The 17,890-nt window shown below is 38.5% G+C and overlaps 2 protein-coding genes and 1 long non-coding RNA gene across 5 annotated transcripts in view; 2 read left to right on the top strand and 1 right to left on the bottom strand.

Annotated features, from left to right (window-relative positions):
* LOC149036716 (uncharacterized) overlaps window positions 1-2,274 on the bottom strand; it is a 90,497-nt gene extending 88,223 nt beyond the window's left edge. The window contains exon 1 of the long non-coding RNA XR_016181745.1: window positions 1,710-2,274. This is a non-coding gene — a long non-coding RNA (uncharacterized LOC149036716). The remainder of the gene's footprint in view (window positions 1-1,709) is intronic.
* A 9,128-nt stretch (window positions 2,275-11,402) lies between these two features.
* On the top strand, window positions 11,403-13,571 carry LOC149036715 (uncharacterized). Its single transcript, XM_089188614.1, has 2 exons — window positions 11,403-13,031; window positions 13,502-13,571. Exons 1-2 carry the CDS (start codon window positions 11,764-11,766, stop codon window positions 13,569-13,571), a joined length of 1,338 nt encoding a protein of 445 aa, XP_089044740.1. The 5' UTR covers window positions 11,403-11,763.
* LOC149036714 (tetratricopeptide repeat protein 28-like) lies at window positions 13,459-15,924 on the top strand. Of its 3 annotated transcripts, none has more exons than XM_089189618.1 (2): window positions 13,459-15,100; window positions 15,601-15,924. In XM_089189618.1, exons 1-2 carry the CDS (start codon window positions 13,831-13,833, stop codon window positions 15,621-15,623), a joined length of 1,293 nt encoding a protein of 430 aa, XP_089045744.1. In that variant the 5' UTR covers window positions 13,459-13,830; the 3' UTR covers window positions 15,624-15,924. The 3 variants fall into 3 exon arrangements, with proteins under 3 accessions (XP_089045744.1, XP_089045745.1, XP_089045743.1); XM_089189619.1 differs by having other exon boundaries at window positions 13,571-15,090; XM_089189617.1 differs by lacking the exon at window positions 15,601-15,924 and adding an exon at window positions 15,420-15,496 and having other exon boundaries at window positions 13,571-15,100.
* The last annotated feature ends 1,966 nt before the right edge of the window (window positions 15,925-17,890 follow it).

Here is a 17,890-nt window from a genome sequence, read left to right as displayed (position 1 = left end):
TCGAGAGCTAAAGAGTATCGTTCCTCTCTACCCGGTCCATAGATTGATAACAATACCGTGTTCTCAGAATGCACGGGTACTCATTCCCCTGACTAGGTAATTTTTACATGCAGTGTGAGATGCGCAGTGCAAAACTGAGAAATCACCTTAATCACAAAATTGAGACGACAAAGGTGTGGGATTTAGAATCTAGTATCAAATTCTCGTTCCATTATCCAAAGTATTTACGTGAGAATGATGATACCGTACTATGTCAGCAAAACAAAATTTTCCTCATCGAAATCTAGATATGACGTAAAATACCTTGATTTCAGCTTTGGAGCGAAGGACTACACAGCGTGGACATGACCAGCTACGCCAGAGGAAGAGATTGCACGTAAATGAGATAAGGCCTTGCTGCTGAGTGAATTTTAACAATTAAACTGATCCGTTTAAAATTATAACGCTACTAAGTTTTCTGTTCATTTTTCAGCTTCTACATGAAACTATTTACAGAGACAACTTTAAATCAAGTTTCATTGAATACACCACGATGATGGGAGGTACCCAAGAGCTGATTATACATAAGCCGAAAAAGAAACGTTTTCTCAGGGAAAATTACAAATTTAGAGTTTACCTTTGAGTGATTACTCTGTTTTTTGCTTTTGTTTAGTTATCTTCCTTTAGACCTTTCATAAGAAAATTTAATTTCAATCTCCAACTTAAAAATCAGACCGGAATTGGAACAAAAATGTGATAGGTCCTCCTCGACTATTTGATGCTCATTACATTTTAACAGAGGTGAAATAGACTACATTCGTTGATTATTACTAAGAACATTATGTAATAGAGTAGTCCGATCGTCCAGGTGAGTGGAGACCTGAGAAGAGCTGTTGTCACAATTACAGGCTTTCCCCAATACACTTCACTTGAGCCATTATTAAAGGTTTCTGTGTGCGACAGATCGTTTTCATGGAACTGATATTCCAGAGACTTATGGTGCGTAATATTTAAGTAGACTCATTACCAAGAATTTCAAGAGTTGATGTTATAGTGTTCCGCAGGTAGGGAGTTGACTTCTGCCTTTGCAGCAGATGTGTCTTGATGAATATTCAATGCCTGAAGCGATTTTACTGAATCATGGTCATTTGCAATGTTACGTCATTCGACACACGCAAAATTAGAATTTTATGTTCCATTTTTCTATACTCAAAAAATTCATGTTTCCTTCACAGAAACGGTATATACCCGGCTTTAATTTCTTTTCAACTGAATTTGACTAAAACGAGGCTTAAGCTAAAAAAATAAAGCGGATGAAACGCCAGTGACAAAAGACGAAATTTGTGAAGCAACAATATTAATATTTGAGTATACTAATACCAAATGTTTTACATAAACAATAAACATGCCATTTCTCTCTAAATTTAGAGACTTGCGTCCATATCTCAACTATACTTTGTAAGTTAAATTCTTCACTTTTATTTTACATATTTTCGCGATCAGAATTTTGCGTCTTAACTTAAATGAAAGAAATCCGACAAAAATCGTAACATGTGTCGAGCCCGCGTTTTTTTCTTTTGATTTTAGATAGTTTACATTTTGTTATTCCGACCTACATGCAGATGGCTTGTTCCGTCCTTTTTCACGCCCCCTATTGCCACATCATAGTTACTGATATTATTTGGTGCTACTCCAGCAACGCCGAAACCAACCCAACCTGTGGTTCTTACCTGCACCATAAACTCCAGTCTGTCTGCGAACTCATAGTAGTTGTAGGAAACATTGTAATTTCCTTTGTCATCGAGTATGATCATGTTGGAGTACATGTTATACATACTGCTACTTTTTGTGGAAGCCACAAACAGCGCTAAAATACACAACTGTACAACAGCCATTTTCTTCGTCAAAGATCGGCCTCGCCTTCACTGAGGAACAGTAGCCTTGAATGACCGTGCATTTTTGTAATTGTCTGTTTTATAGCCTTTTTTCTAATTACTTACGTAGCCAATATCTGTCGGTGGTATATTTTGTATTTTTACCTTTGTTTTAGCTTCAAAACAAGCTAAGTGCGATAACAGAGAACAGGAAGCAGCAATTAGAGGAAAAAAAAAGATATGCGAAGAGAATATTCAAGTGGAAAGTTTTCAGTGATAACAGGATGGGAAACCAAGGAAACCAGTTGTTTTCTGAATGAGATATTTCCTTTTAAGGTGAATCTGAAGAGATCAAAATTGAATCATGCAAAAGTTGGAAGATTTGTTAACTTAATCAGATGAGCACGGAGATCTCAACAACTATTCCGATAAGGGAAGTGATAAACTGCAAGCGAACGGAAGTTAAAGAAGGGTAGAAAATACATAGGTAAAAAAGTGACATCCTAACCAGCTGAAAATTAGCCAATGATATCTGAGAAATATCCAAAAAGCAAAATCTATCTAAATTTTGGCAATTGGTCGTTAATTTTGGACCTACTTATAACACATAACCGCTGGTCTTTAAGCGTGAGTCCAGCATTGGAACAGTATTGGTCAAGTAAGATAAATTAATCAACTACCTTCGCTTTCAACCAATATCGATGCAAAGTTTCCCCACTTTGAATACGCATGTACTTGACTTAACGTTTAAATATGTCAGTTGTCAATATATCTGATGACTCTTAAGTTCAGGAAATTTAATCAAGCCACGTCACTGTTTGTTTATTTTGAAAAATGTAGTCTCGCTTTATAAAGTTTCTCATTCTGCAATCAGCGTCACCGACTTCTTTCGATTATGTGACCTCTGCGTTAATTTCAAAATCGACTTGATTACTCGGCATTTTTGCGAGGGACCGGCGTCTGCTCAGGTCATACCAAAAGGGCAACTAAATGTCATCTTTTAAAAATAAATTAATTACCCTGCCTTAGAGACCTAAGCAGCATGATTTTGTCTTCCTTCAGCCGTAACGAACAAACGGCTTCTTCATTTTTGTAATGTAGCAAAGGCAGTAACAAAAAACTTTTTTGTTACTGCCTTGAAATTGTGAGTTTTGATTTGAGATTACTGTCAACAAGATCCGGTCAAATTTCCAAACTTTCATTTCATTTACTCTTTATTTAGAGAAAACACTGAAACTAAATTTGCTGGGGGAAAAAAAACTTTTGTTACATACTTTATAAGTTTTTCAGTCATATATAGTTTTTATGGTTTCTTTGAAAGTAGGGCGCGTAGAACGATTTTTCAAAATGTTTTTTTCCAAAATGTTTCCTTGTTTCCTTACATTTCGATGTTTACTGTGCATTTTGTTGCATATTTGTCGTCTTCACTTGAACTCCCTCGACGAGGCCACACAGTTCATGATCATCTAGGCAGGCAAAGCGCTAGTTCCTCTTTTTCTTCCTTCTTGTTCCTCACTGAGGAGGGGGGACGGAAGCCAAACCCCAGATCAAAACTTAGCACATTTTTCTCCAATTCCGATATTTATCACTTATACTTGAAATTACTTTGCGAGTATTGGGAAAACTGTGAGTTTGAAATGTTTTCAAATTGCGCCGGTAAATATTAAAAGTGTGACGTCCCAACAAGCTGTGTTTACATACTCTCATCTAAACTAACCAGTTGACCTATGAGAGCGTGCGAACTATCTCGATTATTTTATAACCATCACTAGTTACAAAAGTGTGACGTGCAAAACCGAATTACAGTCACTTGGCTTTTTTAGTAGTTTTGGCTTTGATCATGCAAATCACACCTGCTAGAAAATGAAAAGTTCACGAAGACAATGAGTCCATTATCACGCAAAGATAGCTTAGCGTTAAAAAAAATAGACTGTACTGTGGTCGATCTTGTGATGAAAATCAAACCTTTCAAAGGGTAAACACTGAAACCTGACATTTCCTGTTGAAAAAGAATAACACTTTTCATTTTTCATGTTCAATTACATCATGAGTGATAAAAGTGTGACGTGCGAAACCAAAATACTGTGTACTTATTGATGGAGTGGTAGGGGCGCAGCGAGGTCCTTTCTTCATGACCCTGAGCTTAATATTTTCCCCACTGGCCCCACCAAATTCTGTCAATAAACATTTTATCATATGACCACTAACTGTTAAAAAATTTCAACCTAAATGGAACGCGATAGACGGGCATACGGGCACACAAGAAGTATGCAATTTAAAACTTTTCCCTTTATTTCGATAAGCCCAGAGGGGGGGGGGGAGGGAATAACCTAAACACACGTGATCTGGATACCTAAAACACTCTGAGAGCGGAAGTTAGGAAGGTTGGGAAAAGTAATTCATTATTTTTGTTGTTTCATTTTCAAAGCATCAGCCACACTGTCAACATCTTGGTAAGTGCGATTGAAAATCTTTCCTAGTCACTCGGTTTTTATCAGCTTTAGTTATTTAGTAACTGTAGAGAGGTAAGGCACTTATGGCAAAGCCCAGTACCTACTTTTTTGATCTTTATGTTTGCGATACGTCACGTTTCGAGTGTTAGCCCTTCGTTAAAGCGGTTGATGGCGCGATTGAATCGTCACCACGGCGAAATAAATTGGTTTTACGGCAACTTTTTCAAATCTCTGTGGCTTTATACCGTATAATTTATCCTCATTAACTAAAATAAGGTTATTGAGTATTGTACAATTTGAGAAATTGATGATCATAAAACTGGACTGTCCCACGTTGATATAGGAAATCCGTAGTGCTTCATTACGTGGTTTTCCGGTGGCTACGATCTCCACTAGCTATTAACTTGACACTTTTTAGGAGGGTTTAACGATCGATTCCAAGATTGCGGTAGACTCCAATTGAATCTCCGTTTTCTACTTGTACACAAATGTTTCATGGTCGAGATACTATTCGCTTAAGGTTTTAGATACTAGCGGCAGGTTCTACGGTACATATGTTTCTAAACGCCGTAATCCCTTTCTTTTTTCTGTCTGTTTAAGCGCCAGTCTCGCATAAGATAAGTCATGACGCTGCGCACTCATGAAGAGAGATGTTTTAATTTTCTCAGAGAAACTAAAACTTTCTTAAATTCACTGTTATTGCATACAGAGTATAAGCGTACTTTTGCGTTGAACGGATGCTTCATATCCTCACCGTAAAATCGCTTTCTTCAAACCGTTATGGTTTCATACAATATATTTCAACCTCATTATAACTAAGATTGTTCGGCATTGTTTAGTTTGAGAAACTGATGGTTTCCACAATCACGTGATCAAAAACTAAATTCAATCCTATATTAAGGCATAGTTATAATGCAGAATGTCTTTCACCGATGTCAGCAGTGGCGGCCCAAACTCACATTTCGAGGAAACGCAAACGATTAATTCATGAAAGCATCACGCGTTCTGTGACTCGGTGCTAAGTTACGAGAGTTGAACATGTTATAAAAAGAGGAAGATGTTTCATTTTTGGACGCTGAAATCCGTCATTAGTCAGAAAAGTGTGAACCGAAATACAGTCACTCAGTTTTTTTAGCAATTCTAGCTTCGATCATGCAAATCACACCCGCTAGAAAATTAAAAGTTCACGAAGACAATAAGGCCTAGTTCAAACGTCGATCTTTACATGTACCGAACCTAATTGCAATTTGGGTCGACTCGAATAATTAAGAGCGGCAGTTGATTTAAACGTCTATACAAATCTGCCGATCCTAATTGATTCAAACGTCGATCTTTACATGTACTTAATAGAAACGTTAGGTTCGGTACATGTAAAGATCGACGTTTGAACTAGGCCTAAGTCGATTGTCACGCAAAGATAGGTTACCGTTTAAAGAAAGAAACTTAGGTTGTACTGTGATCAATCTTGTGATGTAAATGAAAGCTTTAAAAGAATCAACACTTAAGCTTGTCGTTCCCCATGAAAAATAGAATAACACTTCTCAATTTTCATGTTCAATTAAATCATTAGGGATAAAAGTGTGACATACAAACCCAAATACTGTGTACTTGTTGATTGAGAGGTAGGAGCGTAGCGAGGTCCTTGCTTCGTGACCGAGAGCCTAATATTTTCCCGTCCGGCCCAACAAAACTCAGTCAATAAACATTTTATCATATGACCACTAACTGTTGAAAATTTCGACCTAAATAGGACACGATAGACGGGCATACGAGCACAAATCTTTTTTTCGTTTGTTTTTTTTTTTGTCTAGCGGCAAATTCTACAGTACATATTTTTCTAAACGCCGTAATCCGTTTTTTTCTCTGTCTAAGCGCCAGAGTCTCGAGTAAGAAGATAAGTCATGACGCTGCGCGCTCACGAAGAGAAATGTTTTAATCTCTTGATAGAAACTAAGACTTTCTTAAATTCAATGTTACTGCATACATAGTATAGGCGTACTTTTCCGTTGATCGGGTGCTTCATATCTCTACCGTTAAATGGCTTTCTTAAAACCGTTAAGGTTTTATACAATATATTTCAACCTCATTATAACTGCGATTGTTCTGTATCGTTTAGTTCGAGAAACTGATGGTTTCCACAATCACGTGATCAAAAACTAAAATCAATCCTATATCAAGACATATTTATAATGCAGAATGTCCTTTACTGATGTCAGCAGAGGCGGCCCAAGCTCACATCTAGAGAAAAAACAAACGATCAATTCATGAAAGCGTCACGCGTTGTGTGACTCGGTAGTCACTCACAAGAAATGAACACGTCCTATAGAATTGTATGTGGAACCAAATATGGTCGATTTGAAGTAGTAAAAGTGTGACGTGCAAAACCGAACTAGATTCACTGCGGAGTAAACTGCTGATCGGTTTTCCATATCAGTTTATGAAAAGTTTATTATCGCTCACAGCAAGCTTACCGTTTAAAGAAAGAAGCTTTGGATAGACACAGAAGCCTGACGTTTCCTGTGAAAAAAGAATGAAATAAGTTATTTTATACATATATTCAATCCATCAGTGGTTATAAAGTGTGACGTACGAAACCGAAATTCATTCGTTTGAGATGGAACACTTAAATCTTCGGAGTAAATGTTGATTCGCCCTCCAGATCCTCCTCTCATTAATTCGCCATTAGTATTCGAATTCCGTTTTGAATTTTCGAAAGTCGCATGAAAACTGGGGAGTTTAACTCGCACTGTCTTCTGCAAGATTAGAGATATATTTATGATTTGTACTAACACTTCGTGAAATGAGAATCACTAGTTCACGTCTCGTACATAATGAATCACTTCAGGAAAAAAAAAACATCATATTTTGATCTTTTTCTCGATCGTATTTGATAATTGATCAGTTCAGATCAGTAATTTTGTTAAATACTTTTAATCACAGTTTTCATTTTTCCTGATCACAAATTGGCAGTAACAGTGTTAGTAATAATAAAAATTAATAAGATTAACCGTGAGGCGTAAAACGGCCAAAAAAATTAGCAGTTAAACACTTTTCTGGTAAAAATTTATGGAACGAGTTGTTAAACATTTCTGGTAACAACTCATGGAATGATGTTAACCGTTACTCGTAAAATGGCCAAACTTTTAACCGTTAGCCGTAAAAGCCATCACCCCGAAAACGAAATTTGTCCGCATTTCGAGAAATCAGGTAATGTTGACATCAATACTAAATTAAACGGGAAGCAAGCTTGTCAAGCTGGCAATTGTTTGTTATTTTTAAAAGACATGGAAGAACCTAAACCATATATAATTTTTATCATTCAAATGATCGCTCGGTGTTAGTGCCCTCTAGTTGCAAGTTTCTTGCGATTGTCTGAGGAAAAGAGGAAACAAAAAGGTTGAAAAGCACTATTGCCATTGGGAGTTTTCTGGAAAGTCCCTTCCGGATGCGCGGATCCTACAACGTAACTGTAGTCCAGTCCATTTCCCCCACCTCTCTTCCCTTCTCAAAAGAAATATGAAGGACTATTAAGTATAACTATTGATTATTACTGAAAGTCAAGCTACCTCCTCATTTACTTGTTGCCATATTTCAGTCATTGGATTAACACCTTCAAAGGTAAGACCAGTGATGTGGTTATGTTCAAGCAAATTACCGATCCACTCTGTCCGTTTCCTTTTTTTTTTTTTTTTTTTAATCAATTATCTCAGTTGCTATTTTTGTCTTCGATCATGCAAATCACACCCTCAAGAAAATGAATAGTTGACGTATACAATGGGTCAGTTTTTACGCACAGATAGCTTACTGTTTAAAGGCTGAAGCTTTAGTTGTACGCTCAATCTTATCGATCTCGTGATGCAAATCCTAACGAACTAAAAGGGACGAACACTGAAGCCTGGCGTTTTCGAATAAACAAAGCAAGGTGTGTCATTTTTGGATGCTCAAATCCATCATTAGTAAGAAAAGTGTGACGTGCCAAACCAAAATACAGTCAGTAAGTTTTTTTAGTATTTTTGGCTTCGATCATGCAAATCACACCCGCTAGAAAATGAAAAGTTCACGAAGACAATGAGTCCATTATCACGCAAAGATAGCTTAGCGTTAAAAAAGAAACTTAGGATCGATCTTGTGATGAAAATCAAACCTTTCAAAGGGGTAAACACTAAAGCCTGACATTTCCTATAACGAATGAGATTGATGGCGCGATTGAATCGCCACCACAGTGAAATAAATTCGTTATCCAGCGGTCTTCTCAAATCTCTGTAGCTTTATACCGTTTAATTTATCCTCATTAACTAATGTTATTGAGTATCGTTCAATTTGAGAAATTGATGATCATAAAACTAAAATCAGACCTTTATTTATGTTGTGGACTGTCCCTCGCTGAAGGAAATCCGTGGTGCTTGATCAGGTGGTTTTCCAGTGGCTATGACTCTACATCAGCTATCAACTTGAATCTGTTTAGGAGGGTTGAACGAATGATTCAGAGATCGCACTAGATTCGAAATGCCATATTTCTACTTGTACACAAGCGCTTCATTTAAACCTTTGGATACTAACGGCGGGTTCTGCGGTACATATTTTTCTAAAGCCGTAATCTGTTTCTTTTTTTTCCGTTTAAGCCCCAGAGTCTCGCACAGGAAGATAAGTTGTGAGGCTGCGCGCTCACTAAGAGACATGGTTTAATTTTCTCAGAGGAGTGAAACTTTCTTAAATTCACTGTTATTGCATTCATAGTATAAGCGTATCTTACCGTTGAACGGATGCTTTATATTTCCACCGTTAAATTTCTTTCTTCAAACCGTTAAGGTTTTTATACAATATATTTCAACCTCAGTAGTTAAGATATTGTTAGGCATTGTTTAATTTGAAAAACTGATGGTTTCAACAATCACGTGATCAAAAACTAAAATCAATCCCATATAAAGATATATTCATGATGCAGAATGTCCTTCACTGGTCCAAGTTCACGTCTCGAGAAAAAGCAAACGATTAATTCATGATAGCGTCACGGGTTGTGTGACTTATGTGTTAAGGTATGAGCGAAGTTATGAGCGTTGAACACTTTATTAAGAATAGAATGGGGAGTGAAATATGGTCAATTTATCACGAGAAATATTTCAAGAAATCAACATTTAACACGTAAAATCAATAAAAGTACACACATCTTGTGTGTCCATATTAGTTTCTGGCGATTTCTGCCGTTTTAAGCTTACTTTGCCATCGCTGTTATTCCCATCCCCACGGTGACACCTCGCATTAATTGAGCGTCCCAATCAACCAAGCAGACAGCTGTCCCCGTGATAGGTCTGCAATTCCTGATCCATAGTAGGAACATGACAGGACGGATAATGCATGCACTGTAAGTACCTCCCGTTGTTCCATACAAAGCCTCAGAAAAGTTTTCTAAGGCTTTGTATGGGACAACGGGAAGGTACTTACAGTGCATGCGTTTTCCGTCCTGTCATGGTACGATAGAAGCGGCACCAGGATCGTGCATGCTATACCACTGGAATATACCACAGAAACCTTTTTCCAGCCGCTCGAAAATTGTCTCAAAAACAAATCAGCGAGTCAGGCTATGACACATGGCAGCAGTTTGTTTCCTTTGAGAAAAGGTAGCTTCCTTACCTCACAATACATGATATAACCAAGCCTCTTATTCTTCAATCTTCTTCATTGATTGAATCAATGGGCTTCATTATCAATTAAGAAGGGACTCTCTTTTCCCATTTCTTTCTGTTTCCGGTTTCCTAATTATCTGCCTTAAGAAAGTTGAGACACTGGGAAGAGAAACTTTTTTAGTTTCCTTATACGATTAGAAAGACCAGAAGTTCTAGTTCGATCACAAATCCTGTGACAAATTCTTGGTAACAATGAAACTTTTTGATTTTCAAATATGAATGTAGTTTAAGTCAGGCACAACTGTCTATCACCTGAGTGAAATGTGAACAAAGGTAGAAAAAACTGAATATTAAAACCAAAACTCTTAGTAATTTATTTTTTTTTATGCGATTATCATTTGGTATCTATTTGTTTATAACCTGTATGAGCTTTCTTAACATTGATTTATTATATTCCAATTGTAACTGTTTTAAAACTACAATTAATTCCATTGTCATTCCTTTTAGCCCATTTGCGGATAATCTTAAAGTTCTCTTTGAAGTTTGTAAGACGTTTCACTAATCTTCAGACTGCTCCAACATCGAGGATGTACATAATAGATTTTTGGCTTTTAACGTTCACTCACAAAAAGATGAAAGACAGAAATCGGTAGGAATATGATTCAACCTAAGGGCAAAATGTTTCTTTTACATCACGTGACGAGATGAAGGAACCAAAAAACCTAGGTCAAAGTATAATATATAGATTTAGCCAAGCCTAAAAGCGGAGCTCGTATTTTTTTTCCCCGCACGTTTCAAGGGCACAACGCCTTGCCCCGGCCAGGACTAGAACCCGGGTCGCCCAACTCGCAGCCCAGTGCACTGACCACTGAACTACTGGACAAAGCCGTGGCGTTGGCGTGCCCGCGGTACAGTTGACCACGCATGTTAAAAGAAGCACCTTGTACGGTCGTACGGTCGAACGGTCGTACATCCAAATTTTTTCGGCTTGATGGGCTACTACTATTTTGCATAATTTTGGGGCTACGCTCTGCGAGCTCCGCTACTATTTACGATAGTGACTCTGTGAGTAAAGTCTAGTTTCTACGGTTCGCTTACCTGCGAGTTAACAAAGTTGATGTACTTCAACACGGAAGCTGAGTCAGTTCAGTAGTAAACTTGGTCTGCTGTCATTTCTAATTCTTCTCCAATAATTCTGGAGAGCCTTACGCAGATAACACTGACTGTCAGTTCCAATATTGGAATTGAAATTTCATGTATGGGACTTGCTTCTTCCATGACAAATGCACAGTGAACTTGGTTAATGACATTTTTCAAACGGAAGTAAACGACGGCTGAAATTCATTATCATGGCCAATTTACATTGTCAACTCAGTTGGTAAAGTTAAATATTTTTTAATACCCCACCAAAGTTTCTTCAAAAACTTACCCCGTTGTTTATAGAAACTATGCATGTGGAAAGATCTCATTGCAAAAGTTAAGATAAAGTCTGTCAGTTTTTTTATCTTTGTCCAATGACTTTAAAGTCATGTAATGTTCTGCAAAAATCCCAACTTGAGGAAAATGAAAGGTGACCAACCGACTTCTTCACTTTTTTGTTTTGTTTTTTTTTTTGTTTTTCAGTGGATATTGTGAATTCTAACACTTTCAGCTTGTTACAAATAGTTTCCGGGTGTAATCGACCCAGCCCGTTTTTGTAACTTAACATGTGTGTTCCTGTTTGAAGTGACTCGTTATTAATCAAGATTATCGACCATTTAGTATTGTGTTACTAAAAATAATGTTTCCCTGATAACAGTTGAGGATTGCAATGGAAACCTAACAGCAGAAGCCATGACACCTTTCATGAGCCTCGCCTTATTTGTTGCCCTGTTCTTGCTCAACTCAGATCGCATTCAGAAAGCCATTGACATATGCAGCGAATGTTTGATTTTGCTAAATGGCACCGATCAAAACAGCAAAGACCAATTTGATTCAGCACTGCTACAATTTTACAGCGACATCTATACCATTCTTTTTAGCGCTTATCGTCATATCTCTGACTATATAAGTGCGGAAAGATACGGAAGGAAACTGTTTGACTTATACAGAGGGTATGGAATTATGCTTTATAAACTTGGCGAAAGCCTAAAAGCAAAGGAATATTTTGAGAGGGCCCTTGACATAACAACCAAAATTGGCGACAGACGAGGGGAAGCATCATGTTATGGAAACTTAGGTACTGTGTTTACGTCGCTTGGCCAATACGACAAGGCTGAAGAGTATCTCCAAAAGGCGCTTGTCATCACAACTGAAATTGGCGACAGAGAAGGGGAAGCATCATGTTATGGAAACCTAGGTACTGTGTTTAAGTCGCTTGGCCAATACGACAAGGCTGAAGAGTATCTCCAAAAAGCGCTTGTCATCACAACTGAAATTAGCGACAGAGAAGGGGAAGCATCATGTTATGGGAACCTAAGTACTGTGTTTCTGTCCGTTGGCCAATACGACAAGGCTGAAGAGTATCTCCAAAAAGCGCTTATCATCAGAACTGAAATTGGCGACAGACAAGGGGAGGCAGCTGACTACGGAAACCTAGGTACTGTGTTTACGTCGCTTGGCCAATACGACAAGGCTGAAGAGTATCTCCAAAAAGCGCTTGTCATCACAACTGAAATTGGCGACAGAGAAGGGGAAGCATCATGTTATGGAAACCTAGGTACTGTGTTTGAGTCGCTTGGCCAATACGACAAGGCTGAAGAGTATCTCCAAAAGGCGCTTGTCATCAGAACTGAAATTGGCGACAGACAAGGGGAAACATCATGTTATGGAAACCTAGGTACTGTGTTTTATTCGCTTGGCCAATACGACAAGGCTGAAGAGTATCTCCAAAAGGCGCTTGTCATCACAACTGAAATTAGCGACAGAGAAAGGGAAGCATCATGTTATGGGAACCTAAGTACTGTGTTTAAGTCGCTTGGCCAATACGACAAGGCTGAAGAGTATCTCCAAAAAGCGCTTGTCATCACAACTGAAATTGGCGACAGACAAGGGGAGGCAGTTGACTACGGAAACCTAGGTACTGTGTTTGAGTCGCTTGGCCAATACGACAAGGCTAAAGAGTATCTCCAAAAAGCGCTTGTCATCACAACTGAAATTGGCGACAGACGAGGGGAAGCATCATGTTATGGAAACCTAGGTACTGTGTTTCTGTCCGTTGGCCAATACGACAAGGCTGAGGAGTATCTCCAAAAGGCGCTTGTCATCAGAACTGAAATTGGCGACAGACAAGGGGAAACATCATGTTATGGAAACCTAGGTACTGTGTTTTATTCGCTTGGCCAATACGACAAGGCTGAAGAGTATCTCCAAAAGGCGCTTGTCATCACAACTGAAATTGGCGACAGACGAGGGGAAGCATCAAGTTATGGAAACCTAAGTAATGTGTTTCGGTCCGTTGGCCAATACGACAAGGCTGAAGAGTATCTCCAAAAAGAGCTTGTCATCAGAACTGAAATTGGTGATAAGGAAGGGGAAGCAGCAGTTCATGGAAACCTTGGAATTTTGTTTAGAACTGTTGGTGATTTTGAAGCTTCGGAAGTATGCTTAGAGAAAGCTTTATTCATATCAAGAGATATTGGAAATGGAAGAAGAGAGTTTGAAACCCTCCGAGGTTACGCCGTTTTGTATTTGTGTCAAGATAAAATCAAAGACTCCCTGTCGTGTCTTTACCTGTGTATTGAAAAGTATGAGGAGCTGAGATATTTCTTGGGCGCCAATGATCAGTTCAAAACATCATTTCTGGAGGACACAGGAATATTCCCCTACAAGCTGCTTTGTTCTTTGCTTTGTGACACCGGAAATGCTCGGGATGCTCTTTATGTTGAGGAGTTGGGTCGAGCTAGAGGCCTATCAGACTTAATGGCAGAGAAGTACTCGGTTGAAACGCACATCTCTGCTAATCCACAATCTTGGTTTGGCATTGAGGACATTTTAAGAAAGAAAAGAAACTGTACTTGTCTGTACATTTCTTATTTTCAGAATCGTCTGCATTTGTGGATCTTGAAAACAAGTGGAGTCCTTCACTATAGAAGAGTATCACCAGAAGAGAATCTAGTTCAGGCTGGGTTACCCAAAGATTTGTCTTTGAGTCAATTTTTGGATTATAATTTCCGGAGTCTTGGTATTTTGCCCACTAAAGATTGTGAAGATCGGTCTTTAAATACGATTAAATTGCAACCTCTCTCCCCCGCGCAAAAGAGCTCAGCAAGATTGCGACTCGTGGAGGAGGACGAGGACGAGGACGAGGACGAGAAAGTGATTTCAAGTCTATACTTGTGTTACAAAATGTTCATTGCCCCCGTTTATGATTTGCTTGATGAGCCTGAAGTCATTATTGTTCCTGACCGCAGGTTGTACAAAGTTCCCTTTGCTGCCCTGAGTGAAAAGGAGGGAGCCGAATACTTGTCAGAGACTCATAAGATCCGTATCATTCCTTCGTTGACAACACTCAAGAACATTCAAGATAGTCCAGAGGACTATCACAGCAACACTGGTGCCTTGGTAATAGGCAATCCCAAGGTTAATTGGCTGCAACCATTGCCAGGTGCAAGAAAGGAAGCGGAGATGGTCGGACGACTGGTGGGTGTTCCGCCTCTAGTTGAAGAGAAAGCAACGAAGCAGGCGGTACTTGAGCGGATAAGTTCAGTGAGCTTGATACATTTTGCTGCCCATGGTAACGCAGAAAGAGGGGAAATTGCACTCTCCCCCATTCCTACTCCCAACAGTCAAAACGCTATCCCACCGAAGGAAGCTTACATGTTGACGATGGCTGATGTCTCACGAGTGAAAGTCAGAGCTAAACTGGTGGTACTTAGCTGCTGTCACAGCGGAAGTGGAGAGATAAGAGCCGAGGGAGTTATAGGAATTGCCCGTGCGTTCTTAGGATCCGGTGCTCGCTCGGTGTTGGTTGCGCTGTGGGCCATTCCAGACTCAGCAACAGAGCAGCTGATGAGTCGGTTCTACGAACGCCTCATTGAAGGTGAAAGTGCCAGTGAATCCCTTCATCAGGCCATGATGTGGATGAGAAAAAAACCCTTGAACAAAATCTCTGAGTGGGCTTCGTTTACGCTGATTGGAGATGATGTGAGACTCGAGTTTGACAACCAGCGGCAAGACTCGGTGAGAACAGGTATTTCATAAATTAAAGTTAAATTAGATGTGAGGATGGTTATGACTTACTGGTCGTTGACCGGATGGGGATCCTCTGTTACCTTGAACATCAAGGCTAGTTTAATATCTATCTATATACATATATATATTTATATATATATATGTACATAAATATAAATATATATATATATATATATATATGTACATAAATATAAATATATATATATATATATATGTACATAAATATAAATATATATATATATATATGTACATAAATATAAATATATATATATATATATATATATATATTTACGCACACTTTTTTTTCCTTTTTGAAGAGTTACTATCTCCGCTCTCTGGTGTAAACTATAGAATCTCACAGATGCCTCTCTACCAATGAGACACAAGTAATAGCCAATTATTTTTATATATCGTGCTTGGTGTAATTGTGTTTGCTTTATATCCAAAATATTAATTGAGGTAATAATAAATTGGGTTATTTCAAATTTTTTCTTGCAGGAAAAAAGACCCCGATAGAGTAAATAATGACAAGTACTCGAAGGGAACAGAGTTAAAAGACTTTCAGATGGATAAATTAAATAGAAATAAGTAGAGAAAATACTCTATCCGGTATTTCATCAACATTAAAAAAAAAAAGAGCTATCCCAGGTCAGGGGAGATTTATTCCAATTTTTGGTGCTTTCTTTTCTGATATTCTCAGGAGGAGGTACTGGTTATGTACTCACCATTTTTTTATGTTTTTTTCATGCAAAATTTATTCTGATATAGTAAGCACGAAACAATGTTGACCTACGTAAGGCTTTTGAGTAAAACGAATTCAGTAAAGTTAAGACAGTAGTTTAAGTATTAAACAAATCACTAAAATCTGGTTTATGTTTTGTGTTTTCAAGCCTTTTGTAAGGTTTAGTTATTAAGAATACCTTCCATATTTGTTTTTGTTAATATACGGGTAACTGCGGAGAGATTCGTTTATACTAGCTCAACGCCTAGCAGGAGTCGTGCCGGCACGTAAACACTTTTTAAGTGGCGTTAAGATAGGATTCGCAAAAGGAGAAGCGTTGCGCATCCTAAAAATAAGTCCGAAGCACTTCACATTTAAAAAAATCGTACAGAGCTTAAAAATACAACTAAAAGAGGGGAAAGGGGATACCTGACGAACTTCTGGAGAAATACGTGTCTGAAGTTATCTGCTCCAGTAGAGAAGGATCACTTCCGGCTTTACAAAAGCTCAAGAACACGCTGATGTGGAAATGTCACATTCAAAATCACATCGACAAAAAAAAAAATTGAGGTATATCCTGGCCAGAACTGATCTTTAGAGACAGAAGTTTAAAATCGCTTGCAGATGGCGGGAGTGTCATGCGGGCATGTCGATACTTCAATTTTTAACTGGTCACTTGCCACTTGTGCTATGCACCCTGCGCGAAGCTTGTCGACACTTAAATGCAGAAAAATCTCTGCCAAGTTAGTTAGATCACTGAAATATGGAAGTAATCCTGTCTTGGAATAAAGATTTCATCTGTTGTAGAATAAGTTGATTCGTAACACCTTGTATGTAAGGAATAACAGCAAAACCAGTCGCTGGTTCCCTTTCATCAAGAGCGTTACTATTAACTGGTTTTTGGCAGTTACGGAGAAAAGTTTTTGTTTAGCCATTTGCCCATTTGGATTTTAGTGAAGAGCGAAACAACGTCGAAAGATACTAATTCTTCACAAGCGTTAAGAGTTTTATCTTTTATGAAATCCGCAAATTCGCAGGAATTTTTTGACAGTGTAACCAGTATTCCCAACAGACAAAAATTCTCGCAAGATAACCAGAAATTGCATAAGTCGGAGAATTAACAAAAGAGACAATGGGTCTCAAAGGAATTCTCGGTTTATGATTTTTAGGTAAGCCATAAAAACGTGGACATAAGCCGTCACTGCTGTCTAACATTTTGTACGTAGAGTCACTAATTTTACCAGCTTTTTGCAAATCAAGCAACATTTTGTTTAACTTTCTTTGAGGTTTTACTGGTAGGATCAGAGTTTAAGACAGCATACGTACTCTTGTCATTAAGCAGAGTCAAAGCTTTGTCCGGATCCTTTTTGAGAGCTAGAAGTGCATTGAAAACATCCTTTTGAATATTTTTGGGAGGAGGTTTAGATCGTGACGATGGCGGTTTGCTTCCTGACGCTTATTTACACCTCGTCAGAAAAAAAAAAGGCCGCTAATCAGTGATCGTATAAAAGGACCTCTTGTTACAGGTCTAGATCACCCCTGATGAAGGCACTAGACAGGAGTGTCGAAACGTTTGGTCTATGAATTGTAACTTCGGTTACATTCATTAAATCTGCAAACCAGAGTAGCATCAAGCCATGTCTGATTGTCCAGCTGGTTGCCGTGTGAACTTTAATGTATTAGATAAGAAGGCATTTGCTTACCTTGGCTCCTTTGATCACTGAACCAGTCGGCCTACGGTTGATGAAGTTCGGGTTCTTTTGGTCGGTAACGGCCCATGGAAGCGCGCTTGACAAGGTGATACAAGATGTCCTGCTGATTGCGCCACTTCCAAACCATTGATTTGGAAATTCCGTATTCCCTCCCTATCTCTCGATTGTTGTTAACAGCTTCAGCTTCAATTACGATTTTCGACTTAAAGTTGAGATCGTAAGAATGACGGTGAGTGTTTTGCATGATTGTGCTGAATGTAGACTTTGCAAGATAATGTTCACCAGGTGAAGTAAATTTGCGACTACTGATTTGTTGATCGAATTGTTTTTATACTTTAAAACCATGTTTCCCGAG

The sequence above is a fragment of the Pocillopora damicornis genome, chromosome 12, assembly GCF_964200805.1.
Source record: "Pocillopora damicornis chromosome 12, jaPocDami1.2, whole genome shotgun sequence".
Lineage (NCBI taxonomy): Eukaryota > Metazoa > Cnidaria > Anthozoa > Scleractinia > Pocilloporidae > Pocillopora > Pocillopora damicornis.
The sequence above is the reverse complement of the archived record's forward strand: the minus strand, read 5'-3'. Positions and strand labels throughout refer to the sequence as shown.

Excerpts from the sequence above, each read along its gene's own strand:
- LOC149036715 (XM_089188614.1), top strand. The coding sequence starts at position 11,764 with ATGACACCTTTCATGAGCCTCGCCTTATTTGTTGCCCTGTTCTTGCTC. Across the intron at positions 13,032-13,501 it reads CAATACGACAAGGCTAAAGA|CTTCGGAAGTATGCTTAGAG; the intron begins GTATCTCCAAAA and ends GTGATTTTGAAG.
- LOC149036714 (XM_089189617.1), top strand. The coding sequence starts at position 13,831 with ATGGCAGAGAAGTACTCGGTTGAAACGCACATCTCTGCTAATCCACAA. Across the intron at positions 15,101-15,419 it reads GCAAGACTCGGTGAGAACAG|AGTTACTATCTCCGCTCTCT; the intron begins GTATTTCATAAA and ends TCCTTTTTGAAG.